The 24,706-nt window shown below is 39.2% G+C and overlaps 1 protein-coding gene across 2 annotated transcripts in view; it reads left to right on the top strand.

The window, feature by feature from the left end:
• LOC123745591 (uncharacterized) overlaps nt 1-17,612 on the top strand; it is a 17,975-nt gene extending 363 nt beyond the window's left edge. For both annotated transcript variants that reach the window (XM_069312082.1, XM_069312081.1), the window contains exons 2-10: nt 1,492-1,786; nt 6,355-9,735; nt 9,983-10,184; nt 11,858-12,089; nt 13,023-13,154; nt 13,480-13,650; nt 13,850-13,960; nt 14,843-14,969; nt 16,317-17,612. In XM_069312082.1, coding sequence (XP_069168183.1) covers nt 1,492-1,786; nt 6,355-9,735; nt 9,983-10,184; nt 11,858-12,089; nt 13,023-13,154; nt 13,480-13,650; nt 13,850-13,960; nt 14,843-14,969; nt 16,317-16,597 — 4,932 coding nt within the window. In that variant the 3' untranslated portion in view covers nt 16,598-17,612. The remainder of the gene's footprint in view (nt 1-1,491; nt 1,787-6,354; nt 9,736-9,982; nt 10,185-11,857; nt 12,090-13,022; nt 13,155-13,479; nt 13,651-13,849; nt 13,961-14,842; nt 14,970-16,316) is intronic.
• The last annotated feature ends 7,094 nt before the right edge of the window (nt 17,613-24,706 follow it).

Below are 24,706 nucleotides of genomic sequence, written 5' to 3' on the forward strand. Positions count from 1 at the left end.
CGGTGTGACGCCAGGTGTGTGCGCACACACCTGGTGGCCTCCAAACCTGGCTCGCATGTTTGGTTAGCAGAGGGACACAAGGTGTTGTGCCTTGCACATGTGTACCTTCTGGTGTGGTAGAGGTGCAGACACGGCCAGTCTGGCTAGTGACCGGGCCCGCTTCTGACTGGTGACTGGCCCCCCCCCCCCTCTTGTCTGTCCAGGGGCCCCCCCCCTTTTGTCTGGTGGCCCCCCTCTGGCTGGTGACTGGGGGGGGCCCCCCATCTTGTCTGGTGGCTGGGGGGGCCCCCCCTTCTTGTCTGGTGGCTGGGCCCCCCATCTTGTCTGGTGACCGGCCCCCCCCCCCATATTGTCTGGTGACCGGGGGCCCCCCTCTGGCCTCTGCCATTTTATTTCCTTTCCTTATTTTGTATCGTACAAATGTTGTTCAATAGTGTATAGCTCGTTTACTGTATATTTTGGTAGCCGTCTCGTAAATGCACGGGTATTATTGAATACGACGAAGGGGGCAAGATTAGTGATTATAGCACGAATCTTTTCGTATTTTCTTGATGGGTTTTTCTTCAGTTGAAAAGGAAGTCGAGTAATCAACCCTCCAAAGATTATTTTACAATTTGATTGCAGCCTGATGCGAAGTGATGCGTTTTGTTGACTCTTGTCAACATTGTCACAGGCAGCGTTTTGGGTTGCATCTTGGAGGGTCAGTAGTTTAACTTTGTTCTCACCTAGCAGTACTTGTCTAGTTGTGCTTGTGGGGGTAGAGCTCTGACTCTTTGGTCCTGCTTCTCAACTGTCAATCAACTGGTGTGCAGATTCTGGAACCTATTGGGCTCAAATCTACATTTGCGTATGGAGTCAGCCTCCACTGCATCACTGCCTAATGCATTCCATTTGTTAAGTACTGACACTGAAATTTTTTTTCTAGTGTCTGTGGCTCATTTTGGTATTAAGTTTCCACCTGTGTCACTTTGTTTGTGTTCCACCCTTGCTAAATAGTTTGTCTTTGTCCACCCTACCAATTCAGAGAATTTTGTAGGTGGTTATCATGTCTCCCCTTACTTTTCTGTCTTCCAGGGACATAAGGTTTAGCTCCTGTAGCCTTTCCTCGTAGCTCCTTCCTCTCAGTTCTGGGGCTAGTCTGTTTAGAAAGTTGTTAAAGGGTAGAAAGTTGTGGGTCTGGAGCATGTCTCGGTGGAATGTTGCTGTTGCTTGACAAACATTTAATCATTGAACATTTTTTTTTTGGGGGGGGGATAGAATGCATTTTGTTTTAAGTGAAGTTATCCTGTAGTGACATGTGTCCACTCTGATCTTCCTTTGTTGTTCAATTTCAATATTTTTGTTAATTACTGGACATGGGAATTATTGCCTAACCAGCAAGCAATCTCAAGTAACCTAATCCATAGTGCCTGTGTACTGTATGTATATTTTAGTATTTTTTGTAATAATGCAAATATTCATAACAATCTTAATTTTTTGCACAACCTGCAGGACTTCCAGTTCCTGGACCTGACTGGGGTATGTGAAGATGACCGGCAGCAACTTTTGGCGCTCTTCACCTGTGAGAACCCCGCTGTCGTGGTACTGGCTCCTGATGCTCCTCTGGGGGCTCGCAAGTGTGGGGTTGTGGAGGAGTCTATACAAACGTCACCCATCGCAACGCCACCTCCACTCGCTCTTCAGGTTAAAGATGATGAGGAAGACGATGATTCACTTGCCCATGAACAGATCCCATCTAATGTCCCACAAGAAGAACTTGCTGGACCTGGCACCTTCCTCCCAGATGGTTAGCTGTTTTTTTGTTTTAATACTCTTTAATTATAGACCTTTATTTGAAATTACATTGTGTACATGCGAGACACTTGTTCACTTAAAGGTGTTCAAGAATTACAGTATGGGGAAGTTAGTTCTTAAACTGCTAAGCTATTCAAGTCATACATCCAGGTGTACGAATAAGAAAGATTGAAAACCCATAAAGATTAATCACATTGGCAATTTGAGGACAGGAGGAAATTGAAGAATGCAAATGGATCAGAGTTTGGTCTTTGGTTGTCATGACGGTACAAGTGAGAGTTCAGTCCTGCTAATATTTAATAGTATAATTTCCACTCCTCACCATCCCCCTTCCCCTTTCATTTACAACAGTGGTGCTTTTCAGGATTGTTGGCAAGTCTACGCCTGTCCTATAAAAAGTTTGATGTTGAACATAACCGATGTATGAATGTTGTACAGTATTTAGTTGTGGTAGCCACCTTACAAATATTTACTTAATGTATACAATATAGTACTAATTGTGGGTGTTAGTAAACTAATCTTATTGTAAACTTTGCCAACTTGCAAAGAGGCCTTGGGCCTTCAATATCCACTGGTCATTAGCTTACAGATGATATTGAATTTAATTGACACAAATTACAGTACAAGCCTAAAAGCAGGGTTCAAACTGGTGCAATTTCATACTAAATTCACATTGAACAAATGCCATGGGATCACCATTAGCCTTTTGGCTCTTGTGGTTTCATATTATGCGGAGATGCCGTTATATGTACTCGCCTAATTGTGTTTGTGGGGGTTGAGCTCTGGCTCTTTGGTCTTTGTATGGTATTATCTTCGTCATTTTGAATTGCAGCATTGTACCTTGTATAACAAGACTTGGGTTTGTTTTGATACCAAATCACCATTATAGTTAGAGCATTTATGATGGCATAATTTTTCCAAATTGTGGAAACAAAAATTTTTTGTTTAATTTTTCCAAATTCCAAATCACTGAACCAAATTTGGTGGTTTGTATATTATAATAATAACAAGGTTATGTTCTCTACTTGAATTCCATGCACCTTTTGTTACTAGATTTTGATATTAGGTCTTATATGTTTGAAATTATAACATTTTCCATATTATGTTTTGTGTGTGTTAAATTTTGAAGTTCTCTTCCCTTTCTCTCATGATTCAGTGTGTGTTTTGTAGTTTTGTTATCCATGATATGGTAGCTAGCAATGTTTGATTAGGATGTGGATCACTTGACGCCTTTATGCCAAAGTGGCACTCGCGGGAAGGTCTAAAGTTCCAGTTGAATTCCAGACGAGTCTCTGGGTTCTTTCTGTATTGTGGGTGCTGTTGGCTCAGTTGGTAAGATTTTAGGCTGCTGCTTTTGATATGTCTGGTTTGAGGCTTCGATGGTTCAAGCGAATGAAATGTTGTAATGTCTTGGGAGACCCAGTATCATCTTGGATTGCCTTGGTGCAATTGATTCTTGTCTAGAACCTATCGTAATGTTCATAATTAACTACAAAAGTTAATTAAATTTTAAGTAGTTACTTTGCCGATGAGCAATGGACGAGAGTGGTCATTTTTTTTGCAACACTCCTTTAAAAGAAAGGGTTTGTAATCAATCGACTTGAGAATGGTCCAAGTCGATTGTCCCTTCACTTTCTAGTGTGTGGTTTGATGAAAAGGGTTTGTAAATTTGATGGAGTAACTGTCCTCCCTCTTAATGAAGTGTGAGACTTGACATGCGAGTCAAAAGTGAGTTTGTATTTCCTAGAAGCTTCCCCATTGCCACTGTTCAAAATGCATTTCACATTTCCCCTTGAAATCTAATTGGTCAGTGAATGGTTTTAAACATTAATTGATAATACTGTATATATATTTTTTTTAATGTATTTGTTTCTAAGTGTCCAGTTCAATGTCCCTAGAGTTAAATTTTTGTTTATTATGAGTTCTTTGAAAATAGGATTTGCATAAACATTTCAGGAAGGGTTGTAGATATGAAACCTTGTAAAAAAACAAAGGTCTTCTAATTTGATATATTTTCAAATGCTTGAATCTTCAAATAAAATGTAAGTTTTAAATAAGTTTATTGATTTTTCATATTCCACTGATGCTGAAAGTGTAGCCCTCTCCTATATAATGCTTTACTCTAATCCTCGTGTATTAAAGATTAACTTTACCGTTATAAATTCATCTGCATTTTTTATGCTCCTGGGTTATTTTTTATATATATAACTAAACTGATAAGTAATGAATTGTTTTGAGTTCATTAAATCAAGATATAAGACTAACTCTCATTTTGCTAATGACAATTTTCCCTGAAAGTTTGCTTGAGGGTTTGAAAATTAATATGATGACAGCTTTGGTGATTTGTTTGTTTGATAACCTCCATCTCCTTCTTTGCCCGTCTAACTCCAGAAATTTCCTGGTAAATGTTCTTACTCTTAATGCAGACGATGAGTCACAATAACGTGGCTGAAGTATATTGACCAGACCACACACTAGAAAGTGAAGGGACGATGACGTTTCGGTCCGTCCTGGACCATTCTCAAGTCGATTGTCCGAGCCGACTAGAAAATGAAGGGATGACGAAACGTCGTCGTCCCTTCACTTTCTAGTGTGTAGTTTGGTCAACTTACTTTTAATTTTTTTTTTTTTTAAGTCTTCTTGTCTAATCATTTGGGTTTTTATTCACGTCACTATAGATTAAATGTTTGTTCACTTCAAAGGTGGTGCTTTGGTGTTTAGTGTCGTCAATGACCCGTTTAGTCCTGTGTTCGTGGGAAATTTACTTGCATTTGTTTATTAACTTAACATTATGGGTGAACTGTCCATTTATTAGAATTTTTAATTAAATAGTACTGTATTTTATATGTAAAGTGTTGTATAACTTTTTGAAAGTTGGGTTATGTGAGGGTTCGTGAATACTTGAGCATCATGTAAAATATTTCTTGTAAGGTCCTTCAGTAGAGACAGGCTTCCCTCTATTTTTATGGGGGATTCCTTGCCATAAAAAGTGTAAAGGATAAAACTTAAACCAAAATTAAAGGTGTATAGGGACAATAGGGTTAGGTTTGAGAAACCTCCAAACTGCCACATTTCCCATTTTGTACTCGGACCTACAGATGAATCCAGACCCAATTCAGATTTTAGGTGATCTAATAGCAAGTTTGTAAGTTTAGTTTTTCATTATAGAAAGTCTTATTTAACAGTATGCTGCTGTAGGAAGACCTTGAAAGTAGCATTGTTTAACTCCTTATGATGTGATTTCTTGAGCATTTTTCTGAACTATTGCCACCTGTTTGCTTCATATTGAGCTAAACGATCTTACTTTTGCAATAATGCCTTCAACAGATGCCTTGCTCACTATTCTTGATCAATTTAGCTTTATCCATCTTGAGCATCTTTCCTCCTTCCTGGTTTAGTCTTTGTCCTGTAGGTATAAATCTCTTGGAAATACTATAATTAAATAAGACAACAACAAATTGCTGAAAATAGTACCATAGGGTCATGCTGAATGAGTAGAGGGGTATGACCGCCCCATTAAAAAGATAGACAACTTTATTGATCTGTTTTAATAAAAATTTACAGTAAATTTGAAAGTAAATTTGACTGGGCATGTCAGTGCAGACAGAGTTAAAGCAGTTAATGAAACATCTTTCGGAGAGCCCGTTAGGGAGCCGGTCGGCCGAGCGGACAGCACGCTGGGCTTGTGATCTTGTTGTCCCGGGTTCGATCCCTGGCGCCAGCAAGAAACAATGGGCAGAGTTTCTTTCATCCTATGCCCCTGTTACCTAGCAGTAAAATAGGTACCTGGGTGTTAGCTGTCATGGGCTGCTTCCTAGGGGTGGAGGCCTGGTCGAGGACCGAACCGCGGGGACACTAAAGCCCCGAAATCATCTCTAGATAGATCTTGGTAGAACAGATGTTTTATTCCTTTCTAGCGAAATTTGTTCTGCTAGTCAATTTTTATCGGCTTGCTAAAGGTTCCATTGCACTACAATCTGTTCAAGCAAGGATCCACTGTATTTGTATTTTTAATATTTCATAATTTTTGTAATGCTGTATGCCTGGTATATCTTCCTCGATTAACTACAGTTCAGCATTTTGTATTGCTGAAATATAAATATTTTTTCATGTAAATGAGATTATTTGTATTTGAAAGAAGAATGCAAGAAATACTGCACTTTAATTTTGATTCTCAAGTATTCATACTTAAAATTCAAACTTTAAAAAGGGAAATTTAATTCATAGTTTTGGGTCTATACTTATTTAACGCACATACCTTCGACTACTTTTACTTAATTTGTCTCTGCCCCATGCTAAAAAATGGATAGTCAAGGTTGATTATGGGTTAACTGCTTGATAACTTTTCATTGATGCATAACAGTTTATGAACTGCTCTTTTATAGTGTTTGTTTCTGGATGCTTGATAAATATTGTCTTGTATTTAACTATTTCAAATATTAATTGATGATAATTTGATGAATAACTTACCATCTACATCGTAATATAACCATCACAATGTTTGTAGGTAGACAGCTTTCATATTCAGCTTTTGAACTGAGAACCACATTTAACTTGCAGGGGGCTATGCTGATGATGGTAAGGTGAGTGTGATGGCTGGGTCAACACCACCACCACCACCACCACCTCATGCAACTTGTGTCACCAGTACAACCATCGCATCTACCACTACCACCACTGTTGCAATAACCACTTCCGGTGCTTGTGCCGATGTGGTGAGCGTGAGGGGCTTCACTGTTCCACCACCTAGTGTTGCAGGACAAGGCCAGCTGGGAGTCCAACAGGGTGGACAACAAACGGGGCCTCAGGTCTATCAGCCATACCCGTCAACTTCCCCCAACAATCCTCCTCCTCCGTACAATCCTCTTATGCCTCCTCCATCTCACCCCCAGCTGCCACCTAGCAATGTTTACACTCAGATTCCCCCACCACCAGTACTGCCTCATGGAGCCACTGTTTATGTAGCCAACTGCCATGTTAATGTATCATCATCACCATATAGTGGTACACAGGCACAAGTACCTGTCCTTGCTTCAACTCCTGGACCTTCTCAGTCCCCACCTGCACCTGCAATAGTGCCATCAATTCCAATTTTGCAAGAGCAGGCAGCAGTTCACATACCACCAATTAAACCAGTACATGAGGGCAAGCCAGAATACGAGAACAGAAGGTTTGATCAGTTTCGTCCAAATCCCAGGGGGCGTGGGCGCGGGCGTGGGCGTGGGAAGCGCATTAATGCAGAGAGGAGTAGCTCTGTAAGTAGTGAGCATTCTGGGTATGGTGGAGATAAACATTATACAGAAAGTGTTGGACCAGGACCCTATGTGCATGGGCAGTTTGTTTATCCAAATGCATATCCGTTGCGTGGAGGTGGCTATCCCCCATACCCAAATGTACCAGCTGCTCAAACTGTTCAAGGCTTGCCACTTATGTATAGTCAGCCACAGTATTCTCAATATGTGTACCAAGCGCATGGTCCAGGCCATCTGGTTCCCTACCAGCAGGCTGGTCCTCCTGGTGCCCAGCATCCAGCTGCTCTCCAGCACATGCATCAACATCCCCATCAGTTGCCTCACCAGCCTCCCCACCACCAACAACCACCTCACCATCATCAGCAGCAACACCCTCAGCATCATTACCACCACCACCCAGAGCCTCAACATATGCAGCATCCTGCCTCTCAGGATCATCAGTATCATGTGCAACCACAGCAACCCCACCAGCAGCAGCAGACCAACTTTCAGGAGCCTCCGGAAATTACCAGCTCTGGTGATTCACATTCTAATCAACCATTTGTGTCTGCTTCTCAAACAGCATCTCCACAATTTGAAAATGCTAATTCCATGGGTGTCCAAGCCCCAGCAGTTAACTTGACTCCCTCTGTTACAGTTCCTCCTGAAGGAGGAAGAACCAGTCCACTGACTACCCAGACTGCTGCCATGGCCCTGGAAGATTCTGTAGAACCAGCCATCTCCCCCTCTGGCACACCTACTTCAATTCAGGAGGTGCACATTTCAGAGGAGCCAGTGTGTGTACAGCATGTAAGTGATGAATCTAGTGGAAATGCTCCAATCCTAGTTGACAAGCATCAGGGAAACATTCAGCCAGTGATAATACCACAGGTGCAGCCACACATTCCACAGGCACATTCACAAGTACCATCTCAGGCAAAGTCAAATTTGCCATCACAGGGACAACCACAAGTACCATCTCAGGTACAGTCTTGTGTACCACCACCGGGGCAGCAACAGGTACCACCTAGTGTTCATATTCATATGACAACCCAAGGCCAGCCATCACCACCTCAGTTGCAAGGTCCACCGCAGGTACAGTCACAGTTGCCACCCCAGGGCCCACCTCAGGGCCCACCTCAGGCACCAATGCAGGCTCCGCCCCAGGTGCCACTCCAGGCCCCACTCCAGGCTCCTCCCCAGGTGCCACTCCAGGGTCCACCCCAGACACCACCCCAAGGTCTGCCCCAGGTGCCACTCCAGGCTCCACCCCAGGTTTCACCCCAAGGTCCACCCCAGGTGCCACTCCAGGCTCCGCCCCAGGTGCCACTCCAGGCTCCGCCCCAGGTGCCACTCCAGGCTCCGCCCCAGGTACCACTCCAGGCTCCGCCCCAGGTGCCACTCCAGGCTCCACCCCAAGGTCCACCCCAGTTACCACTCCAGGCTCCATCCCAAGCGCCACTCCAGGCTCCACCCCAGGTGCCACTCCAGGCTCCACCCCAAGGTCCGCCCCAGGTACCACTCCAGGCTCCACCCCAGGTGCCACTCCAGGCTCCACCCCAGGCGCCACTCCAGGCTCCACCCCAGGCGCCACTCCAGGCTCCACCCCAGGCGCCACTCCAGGCTCCATCCCAGGTGCCACTCCAGGCTCCACCCCAGGTACCGCCGCAGGGCCAGCCCCAGGTACCGCCGCAGGGCCAGCCCCAGATGGTGCCCCAGAGCCAGCCCCAGATGGTGCCCCAGAGCCAGCCCCAGATGGTGCCCCAGAGCCAGCCCCAGGTGGTGCCCCAGAGTCAGCCTCAAGTGCCACTACCGGGCCTGCCTCAGATGCCACAGATACAAGGCCAACCTCAGATGCAACCTAAAGTATCACCTCAAGGACAACTGAAGGCCCAGACTGTGATGCCATCACAGGGTCAGCCACAGTCACCATCACAAGTGTCACCACAACCTGTAGTGGTTATCAACAGTCAACTAGTGGCTAACCAGTCAATAAAGAACAAAAAAGTGAACCAGTCTGCAATCAACCCATCTATGAATCAGCCTAGTGTCTGTCAATCTAGAGTCTTTTTTCACCAGCTTAAGGGGAAGATTGATCATAAGTCTGCAGTATCTATCGCTGGAGAACATTCAGTCTTGAGTGATATTACTTTTATGTCTGACGAGATTCAGCCAAATGTTGATCCTGAAGAAGCTGTAGAGTTTGCATCCATTCCTACGCCGACACTAATTAATTCGCCTCTTGTTACCAAAGACATTCTCCCATGTAATGTTCCTTTCACAGTTATGTCGTCTAATAGTACTGATTGTGCAATGCCCAGAAAAAATAGCATTAGCATGGTGCCGGCCCAATCATTACCAGACGCTGGAATTGTTTCCATTGTTAATGATAGTGGAGTAGCAGTACCTATTATTTCATCTCCATCATTGCCTAGTCCTGCTCTTTCAGAAGTTAGAAAGCCAGAAGTTGTGGTGCCTCAGGTTGTTGCCAACTCTGTGCCCGGTGGTGCTTGGGCTCAGAAGAAAAGCTGGTCGCAGCTGTTCAAACCCTGTGATGAGGGTGCAGCTAAGCAAGTAGCTTATGTGGCACCCTTTAATCAAGAAGCAGAAAAACCTCTTGAGGAAATCCCATCACCTATGGAAGCACTGGAACACAAGATGCCCGATCCACCTCTTGCAGAGGCTGATTTGGACAAGGCAAAAATTGGAGGTAAGACATGTTTATCTGATCTTGTTAATTTTGAGGGTTCAGTTTACTGATGTTAAAAAATGGGTATTAACCTCGTTTGTCATTTTAACAGTTTTAAGTGCTGTATTCTCATGTTGATTTAACCTCACTTACATGGTTATAAGCTACATGGCTTACAAAATATTGGTGAGTGTGAGCTATAATCATTTGTCATCTTTTGAATCGGATATACAAATAATGTTTGAACCAAGAATTTTCTCTTTCTCAGCAATGCTTCGTGAATACATTCAGGACCACCACCATGTAGCCCTCCAGCCTCGAGGACTAATCAACAAGGGTTACTGGTGCTATGTTAATGCCCCCTTGCAAGCGCTATTGGCTTGCCCACCGTTTTATAACTTAATGAGAAATATTCCAAATATTTCTGGTTTGAAAAAAGGAAAGTCTTCCACCCCAGTCATTGACAGCATGTAAGTGGTTGTATTTTATTTAATTGGTATAATTTCTTTGGTAAATGTGTTTTCCCCATATTATTAAGGGGGCTTATTACCGGTTTCGTAAAAATTGTTCAATTTGTTTATAAATTTATTTATGAAATGGTTATAGAAAGGGCTGCAACTGGTCCAAGTTTCAGCATCACACCCTAAACAGAAAAGGAGAAAAAAAATACACAATGTATTATGCAACGAATTTTCAACATTTTCAAATAATTTCAGGGAACACATGTGTCAACTAAAATCATTTCTATAACACTCAGATATTAAATTTAGCAATAATAAAGGATTGTATTGATCAGTTTTATCAAAAAAAGTGTTTACTGCAATAATATAATTATTCAAAGTTACCCTTCCAAAAATATGCAATATATGATGTTTATAAATTTTTATAAAATCAACAAATGGACTTTGGACTAAAATGTCTCAATAGGTTTGTAGAAGCACAAACTCTACATATAAGGTGTAATTTGCATGTAAATTGATTAATAAATGAAAGCTCTGAAGTACTTTGAAGGTGTAAATTACTTTCCAGAGTAAAATGAAGATCCAAGTTCGGCCACCTGTAGCTGAGCTTGACTTCGACAGATTTCGTTCATAATTGGCACCCTTGCAGATAGGCATCCATTGAGCAAGGTGTGCAAGTTTCATGCAAATCCCTTGATAACAAACGAGAAAAAAAATTGGCCAAAAAAAAAAAGAAAAAAAAAAAGAATTTTTTTTTTTTAAATATAAATATATTGAACATACATATTACAATTATTACAAGAGTTTGTGCTTCTACAGCACATAGTAGACATTTTAGTTGACACATGTGTTCCCTGAGATTATTTGAGAATGTTGAACATTCGTTGCATAATACGTTGTGTATTTTTTTTCTCCTTTTCTGTTTAGGGTGTGATGGTGAAACTTGGACCAGTTGCAGCCCTTTCTATAACCATTTCATAAATAAATTTTTAAGCAAATTGAACAACTTTTAATTTATAACGATTTAGAATGATATGCCCCCTTAAAGCTATATCTTAGTTTTGTTTCCATAGAGTGTATTTAGCCTCCTTGTTAAGTTTGTCTCATGCTGGGTGGTTGGGGTTTACGATAAGATAGGTGAATAAAATGAGCTGCAAGTGGTCGGGAGTTTATAAAGAAGAAAAGTTTGATGTTCAAATGAATACAGTATTAGAAAAGTTAAGGTAAAGTGGTATCAACCTTGAGGAAAAAGTCTGATAGAATCTACAGTATTCCATCAAACTAAATACAATGTCAGGAACTTGTACCATACTATACAGTACAACCCCTCTTACTTGGGGTGTGTGTATAAAAATGAGTTTAGCTGGACATAAATATTGCTTTGCATATGCTTATAGGACTTGTTTTGATGTTTTTGTCATCTGCAAACATGGACATGAAAAGTTCCTGGAGCAGGTCAGTAACACAAATTTTGACCTGCCATATGTTAAGTCTTTGCCTGAATGAAGTTTGGGTGTGGGAAAGTTAATGAAGCACTTTTTTAAAAATGGTACTGTAGTTTGGTTTGGTTAACTGTAGCTCCTAAAGATGTTATTTTGAGAATGTGACCATATCTTTTGTACTCTAAATTGTAAAGGGTTATGTGACAACATGTTTAATTTTTATTATGCTTAATGTTACAGTGTGGAATATATCCATGAGTTTTCTGACATGGCGCCCATGTTAAAGCCATGCAAGAAGGACAAGGCCAACGCTGCAGCACGCAAGGAGCCAGATATTGTCACAGGCACTGCATTTGAGCCATTATACGTGTACAAGATGTTGGCCACAATGAATGGAGATATGTTTACCGATGGTCGTCAACAGGATGCCGAGGAGATGCTCTCATTTGTTTTGAATGGGCTACATGAGGAGGTATGGTGGCTGATGGGCTAATTGAGCGGATTTATTTAAATTATATAGACAGTAGTGATGGTAAATATAGATTTTTTAATTTGGATAGATAAGTAGATACACAAGAATAATTGGTAATGTAGGATGAGGCAGGGTACACTAAAGGTTAATTGTGATGAGTAATCGATAAGGGATACAGCCAGAATAAAAATAATCAATAATCATGTGAACACCAGGATAATGGGGAGGACACAGTATGAAGTACAGTAATTGATAACATAAAAATAATGGATTTTAAATGGGAGAGCCACTGGGGAGGAAGTCACATGGGTACTGTAATTATATTTTAAGTGTAATATTGTAGTAGAATTTTCTACTTCATTTCCAGGTGCACTGGGCTTGTTTAATAAAAGGTGAGCAAAGATACTCGTGTCAATACAGCAGGCATAATATATTAAGCTTAGCAGCTCTTGCTGGGCCAGGTGACACGCCTCCGTCAGCACAGACTTGTAACTAGATTATCTCCCTGGCTGCCAGTGGTTGGTGTAGAGTAGCCCAACAAGCAGTCCAATGGTCAGGCTTTTTGTTAGTGATGTGATTGGGTAGGCTGTTGCTTGTGGCAGCCAGTAGAGCTGAAAGTCTTGCCACAACCCAGCTGATCCGGTTTCCTGCAGGAAACTGTTCAATTTCCTCTTACAAATTTGAATCGATCTGTTAATACTTCTATTTGCTGAAAGTTCAGAAGTCCTAGTCTCCTGATGATCAGCTATGGTCCTTGCCATCACACCCTATAGGTCCCTTGTCCTATGGCATCTCGACCTCGTTCAATTAGTGCTGCTGCCACCTGCCATGCTGGTTCAGTTTCATGTGTTCCCACTAGTAAATGTTAATAAACAAAGTAATGTAATTTTGTCCTATTTCTTCAATGTCTAAGAAGTTCCTTTACACTTGCAGATGGTAGAAGCTTTGAAGCTAGCTGGTGAGGTCAATCCCCCACCTCCTTCAAGCGACAACTCCGTTAATGGTTCAATCAACGGAGAAAATATTGCCTCGGATAATGAAGAAATGTCTGATGATGAGTGGCAGGTAAGTTGAGGATTTTGTGAAAATATAATGCAAGTGTTCATTGCACCATTTTATAGTTTATTTCTTTCCCTGCTTTACATTACCCGATTATTTTGACCCGATATTACGTATCTGCTTAGGTCGAGATAAGTGATAAATAAAAATACAAATGCATTTGGTGATAATGTTAGACTACCTTCTGGATTGTTAATTTTATAAAGAAAATGGCCACAATTATGTGGCCAAACTTTATTGATGGTATATACTTTTATGCATATTTTATATTAAAATTGCCCGAACTTGCATATGCGAGTCTTACATTCTTGTAATATTTTACTATGTACAGGTGATGGGTCCACGCAAGCGATGCATTGTTACTCGTACAGCTACGTTTAGTCCATCTCCCATCAGTGCTATATTCTGGGGGCAGTTGAGATCTGTTCTCCACCAAGCTAGTGGACATGGCCAGACTACTGCTAACCTGCAGCCATTTACCACACTACCTCTTGATATACAGGTGAGAAAATTCAAGTGGACCTTACTTTCATAGATCTTTTTAATATTGAATTTTGGAATGGTGTTAAAAATATTCTAAAGAACTCTATACATTTTTATAATTCAAAACTTGGGGAAAATATGCAAGATACTGAATAGATTTTATATTACAATGCCTTTATATCCATAATTAACAGGTTTTTGCTAATTTTGCTTTGCAGTCATCAAAGGTGGAGAGTGTCCGTGATGCACTGGAGCAGTTAGTCAGAAGTGAAGAAATTCCCGATTATACGGATTCAAAGACCAATCAGGATGTGGTAGTATTTAAACAGGTAAATTTTCAGCTTTAATTCTTAAAGGTTGTATTTTTTTTGTCACGTGTAATAGCCCAATCATTTTGGGCAAATTGAAAATGTTGCTGTATTATATTTAATTTTTGAATACTTACCGCAAGATCAATTTTGCAAATAATTAATTTTCTTGACACTACCATAAATTGTTTCACTGTAAAAGATATTGTAAGAAAAGCTTCAATTAAATTTGCTGGTCCCACAATAGTTGTGGTCTCTTCATAGTTGTGGATGGAGGTGGCTTCCACGACTTATTTTAGAGCATTCCATTTAACTACCCGTGCAGGGTAAGAGTACTTTCTTACGTTCCTTTACTTCATTGGCATTTCCAGCTTCCACCTGTGTCTTCTTGTCCCACTTTCTTTCAATCTGAAGAGGTTAGCCTTGTCCATTTTGTCTATTCCCTCAGTATCTTGTATGTTGTGATCATATCCTCTGTTTCTTCTATCTTCTAGGGCTGAGAGATTGTTCCATTAGCCTATTTTCATAGCACATCCCTCTTGATTGTTTCAAGTGCCTGCGTGAGTTTGGGTGGATATAAATGGGAGCTGCCACAGAGGGGCCAATAAGCCTTCTGCAGTTCCCTTAATTATGTTCTTTTAAAAAGATTTTAAGGACTGTACAATAGTTTACACTTTGACAAGGTGGATGCTGCTAACACTGCCACATCCAGGTACCCAGGATTGACAGTGGCTTAGGTCAACAATCCTCGCTCGAGTGAACTGTGAACACTGAGCAATTTGTATGAAGCACAATTCAAACCATCCAGGAATGTGTTAGTGTAGTATGATCAGTGTTGTATGTTAGAACGAGGGCCCCACTGTATTGTAATGTTCATTAATTATTTTTAATTTAAATTTTCAGGTATTCCTAGAGCATTTACCCAATGTGCTCATTCTGCAGCTGAAGCGCTTTATTTATGATGTTGATGGTGGGCTTCAGAAAGTGATGAAGAAAGTCAATTTCCCCATTGATCTGGAAATCACCAAAGGTGTGTTAAGTTAATCTTTTCGATTGAGTTGTTAGAATCTTTTTGAATGTTTGCAAGACACCATTTCCAATGTTCTTTCTATACATTTTACCGTCATGCCACACTAGTCTTTCAGTGATGCAAGTCACCACTGCCACCTCCCCTGCTGCTGCATCTATTCCTATCCAGTTTTCTTTAGCAGGCCACATTCCTTTCTTGATTGATCCTTCTCTCAGCTTTGAGGTACCTCTTTTTAGATACTTGTTCCAGTGATATAAACTGTTATTTGCATAGCTTCACTGTTTCCTTTTAATTCATGCAATGTGTTCACTCACACATGTAAATATACATATATTTTCTGCTAAAAGAACTGTAAAATCTGCATGCATCAGATTTTGTTTATCTTATCACTCGGGCCTGCAAACTAAGTTTGCACCTGTATTAAGTCTTACCATGTACTTCATGACCCCATTCACATTCAGTATATTTATTTTACAGTTTCCATTGTTATGTTCCATTTCTCTACCTATGCACGGAGAGAAGAGGGCAGGTTTGCCAATAATAAACCCCATGCCATTAAGATGGTCAAGGAAAAAATGTAAATATTTATCAGGAGAGTAAGGGAAACTTTGTCCCAAAAGATTGGGATGATGTTCATCCCAATCAAAATCCACAATCCCAAGTTCAAAATCCACACTAGGATTACTCACTAGGATTTAATGGGAAGAAAGCCTGCCCCTTCCTGATCTGACTTGCATTTTCCCAACTCAAAGATTGTCTTACTTGTATAAAACTTAAATGTTACTCTTTTCCAGATAAGAATAGACTTCCCAACTATTCATATTTTCAACAGCTGTTACTTAATATGCTTAACTTCTTTTGTATAGATAAGGCCACATCCTTTTATCAGCATCCTAAATGTTTAATATCTTTTATGAAACTATGCATTAAAGAGTTGTGTAGTCATACTAGCTTTGTGCTTTTCTTGATTACATTGTAAACTAATGCCTCTTATATATATGCCCCCCACATTTTTTAATTTTATGCAGTAGGACAATCGCTGCTCTTTTTCCAATCTTGATAGATTGCCACTTTTGTGCCTTCTTAGAAGTTCTGTGCACCCACTCTATCACTTTCCTCTTCAGTATTTAATCTTTTCTGCATATAATTCATCGATAGATTTATCGCAGTCATATCTTGCAGTTAAAGCATTTGGAGATTATTTTATTATCTTCCATGAATTGCCATAGAGAACATAGCATCATATATAACCTTAGAACTGTAGAATGGTGAATATACTTTAAAGCATTGTTACAGATTTGTTAAGCAGCTGTATTTACTAGAATCTTGTTTATTGCTTCCCTACAGAATTGATGTCTACAAACAGCCGTGGTAAATTTTCTGCTTTACAAAGGAAATACAAGTTGCTTGCAGTTGTATATCATGATGGCAAGGAAGCAAATAAGGGCCATTATGTAGCCGATATATATCACGGAGGTTACAATTGTTGGTTGAGGTATGACGACAGCTGTGTCAAAGTTGTTCAAGACACGAGTGTTATCCGTCACGTCCCTCCGAGAGTTCCATATCTTCTCTTTTATCGTCGTGGAGACACCATGGTGGGACCTTCCACCAAGTCAAAATCGTGAGGTTTCTTGGTTACTGGCTGAAAAAAATAAGTATTTTTGGTATTTCATGAGAATTAATGACAAGTCTTGATTATGATCATAAATATTTGTCTTTTACACCAGTTTCATTTAAGGGAATTAGTAGAGAAGTGAGCACTGATTTTGTTTACTCGAGAGTCTATCTAAAGTCTTAAGTGCAGTATTTTCATAAATATTTTTATTACTGTATAACTCCTTCAGTGGCAAAATTTTGCCCACTCTTTAAATGAAAATGATACATTTAGGTCAGTCAGTACCAATTACCATTGTAAAATTTAACTATTTTGTCAATTTCGGTATAGGTTGATTTTGGTTGTCATGGGTCAAACATCAGTGCTGGATAATTGTCAGGTTCAACCTACAGTGAGAGCAGATGTGATCATTTTCTGAAGTGGTATTGACGGTGAAGTTGTCTGGTCTTGCTGCTTGACAGCCATTTATTTAATGATTGTAAAGTTAACTTGAAGTGTTTGTGGCTTGTAATCAGAAATCAGACATGGTGACGATGTTTAATGTATCAAGTATTTAAAAGTGTACTGTAAATGAAATTGGGTAATGATACCCAAATACAATTTAGATTCCCTTTTAATGAGTTTCCATTGTGACCATCAAATATGTTACTGATTTTTTGTTGAAATTGGATAAATTGTTTAACCAGTCTAGGGGTTGAGTGCAGTAGTTTGGATGTTTGGTCGAATGGTAAGTCTACAGTTTCATTGTCCAAACATTACTCACTTCAAACCCCCAAGATTAAAATTTACCATAGTATAATTTAAAAAAAAAACAAATATTACTGAAGTGGTGCAGTGTATCTCGTGTTAGGGCAAGTCGTTTACTGGTCAATAGCTAGCAAACAAGGCTCTGATGAACTAGTCGGAGATGATGCTATCACAGCCATTATTCATTGGGGAAAACATTTTTATATTGATAATATTCATAAGTTGGGGTGGTTATTTTATCTTAAATATAACAAAAAAATAAAATTAATGAGACAAAGCATTTTTTTTTCTTTGGAAACCGTTATCATGTAACTTGTTTATTGGTAAGTGAGTAGATTTATTTCTACAGTGGCTGTGTACTGCGGGGTACATGCTAACGCCTGGTCAGCTCATGACTCCTGCCAGCATTCCACCTCTTTTTAGAATAGATTAACTACAATCTTCTACCCAGTACCGTGTGGTGATAAATATTGCCTTCAACATTATTCTACTAGTTTGCCGAGTAGAAGTTTTGTCGTTATTTCATATTCCGTACAGGTAAATTTTGAGTATTTTGGACCTGGGTTTTAATTGGGCTTTATTAGAAAAAATGCCATTATAAAAATGTATACACAGAATTTAGTACCCATTTTTGGTAAGTAGTGTTTTTAAAAGTGTGTAATCACGGTAAGTCTTAATCCTTTTATTCTGAAGATTTGTTATATTTTATATAATTATAACTAAATAGTTCTTCAGCATGATAAAAAAGGTAAATTCTTTGTTAGTTGGTCCATAAAAGGCTTTATATTGATTTCTCTTTAACTTTCATTCTATTGAGTAGAAATTTGGGTTGAAATCCAATTCTGTAATACAGTAATTTGTTTAGTTTCCATTGCTAGATTTGTTTTAGTCCAGGTTATTGTATTTTATTTATTTTTTATATATATTTTTTTTTTTTTTTTTTTTAAGATTAGGAAACCTATACATTTTTTGGGACTTGTGAATCCAATTAGCCCAAAAGTCATTGGCTTCTCTTTTTTTCAGTCTTGGTGGCTATCTTTGATGTTCAAAATGGCCACCATTTCTAAAACAGTTTCCACAGTATCTTGCAAGATTGTAAAATGAATTGATGGATACTAAGTGGGTTCCCATGAAGCAGGTTGGCAGCTTTGTGTTCTCACTGGTGGAGTGTGTGTGTGTGTGTGTGTGTGTGGGGGGGGGGATGCTGAGCAGCATTCCTGCAATATGCATCAAATTGATCCTTGAACTTCTTGGTAAGGCAAGCAAGTTCGGGAGCCATGTGAAGTGTTCGTGCACGTTTGAATTGTTGGAAGGTGTAATTTAAACAGCATGGACCCAGGTTTGTTGTGGTGCTTAACGTTCATGGTTTCCAGCGAGTACAAGCAGGATGGTAGTCTTGGTGACACAAGTTTCCCCTTTAAAGTTCTTTCCATGTGTCTGGGAAATTAAAGTTAATAAGATGCATAAATGCTATGAAGCTTTGCCGGAGTAACTTGTACTTTATTACATTCATTGGAAAAGTAAGCTTACAGAGAGCTGCTTCACCTTAAAGGTGGATTAAGTCAGCATTCCAGACTGCTGCCACAGAAAACTCGATACGGCAAATAATTAATCGTTGATCTCAACTTGACATGTTGGGGTTTTTTTGCCTCTTGCTTTTGCTTCATGAATTCCTACTTTATCAAGACATGAAACATATGAGAACTGGCATCCTTAACAAATTAAGCATTTCTGGATTGCTGCTTCATGAATTGTTACATCTTGACATGTTTCTCTTCATTGTGCATTGTCCTCAAAGAACAAAGGGAGCCGGTTGGCCGAGCGGACAGCATGCTGGACTTGTGATCCTGTGGTCCCGGGTTCGATCCCGGGCGCCGGCGAGAAACAATGGGCAGAGTTTCTTTCACCCTATGCCCCTGTTACCTAGCAGTAAAATAGGTACCTGGGTGTTAGTCAGCTGTCACGGGCTGCTTCCTGGGGGTGGAGGCCTGGTCGAGGACCGGGCTGCGGGGACACTAAAGCCCCGAAATCATCTCGAGATAACCTCAAGATGACAGATCTATAAGTTTGTATAGTGCTGTATGAAAATAGATGTGTGCTTGCAGTAAGTGCTTACCTTCCTGATTGTGACAGAACTGTACAGGTCACTTATAACCCAGACATCTTCAATTCCTGATTTTCAAATTGAAGGCCGAGAGGTTCCAGAGCAGCTTTGACGATACGCAGTTCATCCAGTCTGTAGAAATTTTCCATTAGTCAGGCCTAGTATCCACCAGCTGCAGTACATTGTTTACTGAATTAGTTGTCCTTATTAAAATGTATATACAGTATTACCATCTTGACCAATGAGTTGTGTGGAATAGAAATGTAGCTATTGGAGAAAATTTTGATAATATAGTCATTAAAGTCATTTTGAAAATCAAAGATGGCCACCACAAGAGACTTAGATAAAAATGGAAACCTAGTTTCCAATAACTTGTAGGTTTCCTAGTCTCCATTTTATTTTTTTAACCATTATGAATTGCAGGCAATGAGTCACAATAACGTGGCTAAAGTAGTTGACCAGACCACACACTAGAAGGTGAAGGGACGACGACGTTTTGGTCCGTCCTGGACCATTCTCAAGTCGATTGTGAGAATCGACTTGAGAATGGTCCAGTACGGACCAAAACGTCGTCGTCCCTTCACCTTCTAGTGTGTGATCTGGTCAACTCATTATGAATTGGACTGTAATTTTGTAGTCACTTTGAAAAATGTTTTTAACGATGAAATTATTGTTTTCAAAGTGAAGTACTTTGAAATTGGTCATTGTAAGTAATGAAGTGTTTATGTTCATAAATGTTAAATTTTGCTGAAGAGTGTAGTTTTGTATGTTGTAATGTACTTTGCTTACATAATATTCTGTAAACAAACATTGGAGTTTGAGAGCTTCCACATTGTTACAAAAAGGAAATGTACTTGAGCACATTACTATTCTTTTCAAGTAATCATAGGCCCTTTCAGTCAACAGATGAGTTCTTACATTTGAAAACAGCAGTTAAAATTTGATTACATTGCTTGTGTAATGTTAAATAAAGATAATATATACCAGTCATGTTTTCTGTGCATATTATACCAAACCTACTTGAATATAAATGTTAGTACTGTAGTATAAGAATTAAGTGTTCATCATGCTGTTATTAAGGATAAGAGATGTGTATAGTGTACATGGTTGTCTGTATGTAAGAGTGGGAGGCTGCGTTGAATGTGTGTAGTTTTGATTACATGCCTGGAAAATGGACCTTCAGTTTACACTTAAATTCTTAATACAGTTTTATTTTCTAATGTTTTATAATTGGAATAGATTTAATGCACTGGGTCTTGGAAGGATAACTGCAGTGAATACATGTTTACTTGGGTTGCGACTCATTTTGTAGAATACATTCTGTGAACGCGTGATCTTCAACTATAAAATATGCTGGAAAAATGTTGTCCTGCAAATTTAATAATGTAATATTATCCTATTTGTGTTGATGATTTTTATAGAATGGGTACCTAGTATTGACCTGGAGTATGAACTTGTAAAATGATCATTATTTAATATTGAAGTTATAGGACTCGAACACCAACTTGTACTCGGTCCTTGTCATCGTTAGTGTCGGTCTCCAGCCAACTTCATCTGTTTTATGTTAAAGAATATTATGCAGCTTAGAACCCAATTAGGACCAACGATTGCCTTTACCTTTAGTGTCTGAAGTTAAGTCCATGTGAAATATATTTTTAATGTTACAGTTGATGACGAAAGACTACGATAGGTGGTGATACCTTTTCAGCGATTCACATTTATTGTTTGAGTCTTGCACTTTATTGTTAATTTTTCTAAAGCAATTAAGAACCTCCATGTGGCAGTTTGCTTTCACTTGTAATTTCAGTTGCTTATAAATAATTAGTTGTGAAAATTGTTAAACCCAAGTTGGAGTAATTGAGAATATCATCTGTCATCCTATTCTTTAACAAATAATGTCATTGTATTCTTTAACGAATAATTTTGACTATGAAGCATACAACAATTGTTTAAAATTTGTACCATTTTTACTGATTCTCAATGAATGGTGCACTACTGCACAATATTTGCTTCAATTTGCAATTAGCCTTCTATGAAATTTTTTCTTTTAAACGCCTTTCTTTAGTGTTTCCTTTGTTTTAATTCTTGTACGGTATTTTATACAGTGCTGTACTGTTTTAACACAAAAATTGCACTATAGACCATGCAAGTATTTACAATTGCTCAGTAGTGTGACTGCCATATTTGTATATTATTCTTATTAGTGACATTAGGTTATAGTATGTATCAATATTATATTATACTAAGTTTGTATGTCAGATTTACCCCCTCCAGTGATTCCAATATTGACCTTACAATAAGCTTCTTGTCAGCGATTTATATAACGCATTTAGCCTAATGTAGGAGTTGCCTTTTGTGTTGATGAAAGGCTTACCGAATTTGTTTCTGCCAATGAAGAATTATGAATATCAATATTAAGACTGATTTGCCTGTATCTTGTAAAACTATGAAGAAATGCTTTTCAATACAGAAAAAAATTAACAAGTAAACTATATTTTATCTGGATAATGTACCAGCTACTGTAAGATACTGTTGTAATTATATTCACGATTACATGCTGGGGGAATTTTGATTAATATATTGGCTCTGTGCAGTAGTATAAAATTTATGAAGACATTTGCTCCAAGAAGGTATTGAAATGTGAGCATGTGTTTGTCAACAATGTAGTAAATGGTGGCGTGTAGTAGACACCATCACAAGATGTCCTAAATAGATGTAATTTTAAGTCGTAAAATCTCACCATCAATAATCATAAATTGGGCAAGAATACCTATGCAGATGAGGAGTCACAATAACGTGGCTGAAATACGTTGACTAAACCACACGCTAGAAAGTGAAGGAACGACGACGTTTTGGTCCGTCCTGGACCATTCTCAAGTCGATTGTGAGAATGGTCCTGGACAGACCGAACCGTCGTCGTCCCTTCACTTTCTAGGGTGTGGTTTGGTCAAGGATACCTATATAACCTAATCGCATTTGGTAGGCGTGGAACATGCCTCTGTGGGGTTTGATATATAATTTTACAGATTTAGTGGCAAGTTATTTTTTTACCATGTTCTGTGGAATAATGTCTAAAAATGCATGGACAAGCAATGGAAGTAATTTGCAGGAAGACAGTTTGAAGAAACTTCTAATAGGATATTTGACTATCATGCTTGATGCAATGTAACATAACTGGTTTTGCCTTCCTGCCTCATCCCTTTTTTGTGTGGCTATGTGCAACTGCATGACTTGAATTCATAAAATAAGTAAACAATTATGTGGTACTTGAAATCATTAAAGACCAACCATTGTTGCAAGTGAATGTATTGCATTCCACTCAGTAATTTTATGAAATGAGTTGTTGGAAATCATACTTTGAGTTGCATTGAATTTTGAAAATATTAATATAAATTGTTTGAATGCTTGTCACATTTTCTAAATTCTATATTAATTAATATCTCCTGGCCTAAATTTTATGAGAATAGTGGCTGGTAAAATTGGATAAAGCATTTTATTTACATCAAATATCGTTAATAGAAAAGAAAACATTGAGTGGCCCCTATGAATCTAAACGGAAAATTGAGTTAATAATCTGGAAGCCTTAAATAGTAATTTTAGTGGGCACTTTATTTCTTAGTGTGCGTTGTATCTACATATTAATTTTTAATCTCTTGGGAACCAATATATTTTACTCAAAATAAAGGTTCATTTATTCATTTAAACTTTCATTAGTAAATAAAATTGAAATTACAAATCTGCAAACATTTATGGCAACCAAATTTAAAGCACTGTTAGTGAACCTCACATTTTTCCAGATAGAATATTCGCATCATGGAAAGTTCCTATTATTCATATGCCGTCATTGGAATAAAAGTAATTTGAAATATTTTTTCAAATTTTGTTTGTGAGTGATATTGTAAATATTATCGTATAATAAAGGATGACCTAACATTCAGTTTTATTTGTAACTTCAGTGATCACTCCTCTTATAGGGGGAGGGGGTGGGGTCTTGGGCAGATGTGGGTGGCTTATATTCCATCTTTCGTCTGCAAATACACCCACTGGAGAGGATATTAAGGTCATCAGAAAAACTGCAAGAATGGCAATGGGTGTTTGGACTACCATCTTGCCATTGTATGAATCGGTGTCCAGATTCACACAATGGCAAGATGTCATTGTCATCTATCCTCCACTTTCTTATGTTTGGTTTGGTCATCATTCCTTGTAGTATTTGTTGTATATCTATGATGATATTTGGGTGTCTTCGGTCCCAGTGACTACCTCTAGGCAGTTCTTCCCATTAGGAAATCTGGTACTCGGGGACTTCCCCTAAGGATTTTATCATCATGACAGATACAACTTGTCAAGGCAAACTCTGGGCATATGATTAATGAGCGTCTCTTGTGGTTTCTGGAGCATCATTGTCTTCCCCCCCCCCCCTCTCCCAATTTAAGTGTTCCAGCACGATGGACATTTTGGTGGACTGAAGTCTACATTCATGTTGCCTTTGCTGTGAATTCCTCCACTATGGCAGTTCTTTTTGACCTTGATATTTTATATTTAAATATTTTATCCTATCTGCACTCCTTTGGTTTTAGTTTCAATCACCCACTTTTCCTTCAAGGCTTCTTTCTCTCGATGCTAGTTCAAGTGAGGGTTGATGGTGCTTTCTAGAACCTTTACTACAGTATGAAGGTGTCCCCCAAGGTAGTGTTCCAGAGCATTACTCTATTTCTGGTTACCCTAAATGGTCTCCCTCTATTTCTCTTGGTGTTTTCTCTGCCCTTATGTTCATGATCTTGCCTGCTTTTTTTTTTATCCTTTTACACAGGTGGGTATAGGAACACGAATACCAACTCTTTTTAGCAGGTCGAGAGCTCTCCCTTTCCATAGCTCATGATACCTGGATGGGTTTGAGTTCTTTTACTCCCAAAGTCTGGCCTGGGAACAAGCTTGACTCGTGAGTGGCTAAGATTTACCCATGACTTTCCATGGATATGACCAGCCAATCATTTAACCAGGTACCCAATCACTACTGGGCAGAGAGGCATATAGTTAATGATTGATGCCTAGACAATCCTCCCTGGCCAGACGACGAACATAGGCCAAATCACTCGTGGTGGCAGTGTGTTCCCACTTTGCCACCAGGAAATAGTTTTGGTGGCAACCCCTCTTCCCTCCAACATCAGTTTCAACATGCAATCCGGCTTGGGGCCTTCTTTGATAATTACTTACTTCAGCACACGATTGATAACATGTCATCCTCAGCCACCAATCATGCATGTG

This window comes from Procambarus clarkii, chromosome 71 (genome assembly GCF_040958095.1).
Source record: "Procambarus clarkii isolate CNS0578487 chromosome 71, FALCON_Pclarkii_2.0, whole genome shotgun sequence".
Lineage (NCBI taxonomy): Eukaryota > Metazoa > Arthropoda > Malacostraca > Decapoda > Cambaridae > Procambarus > Procambarus clarkii.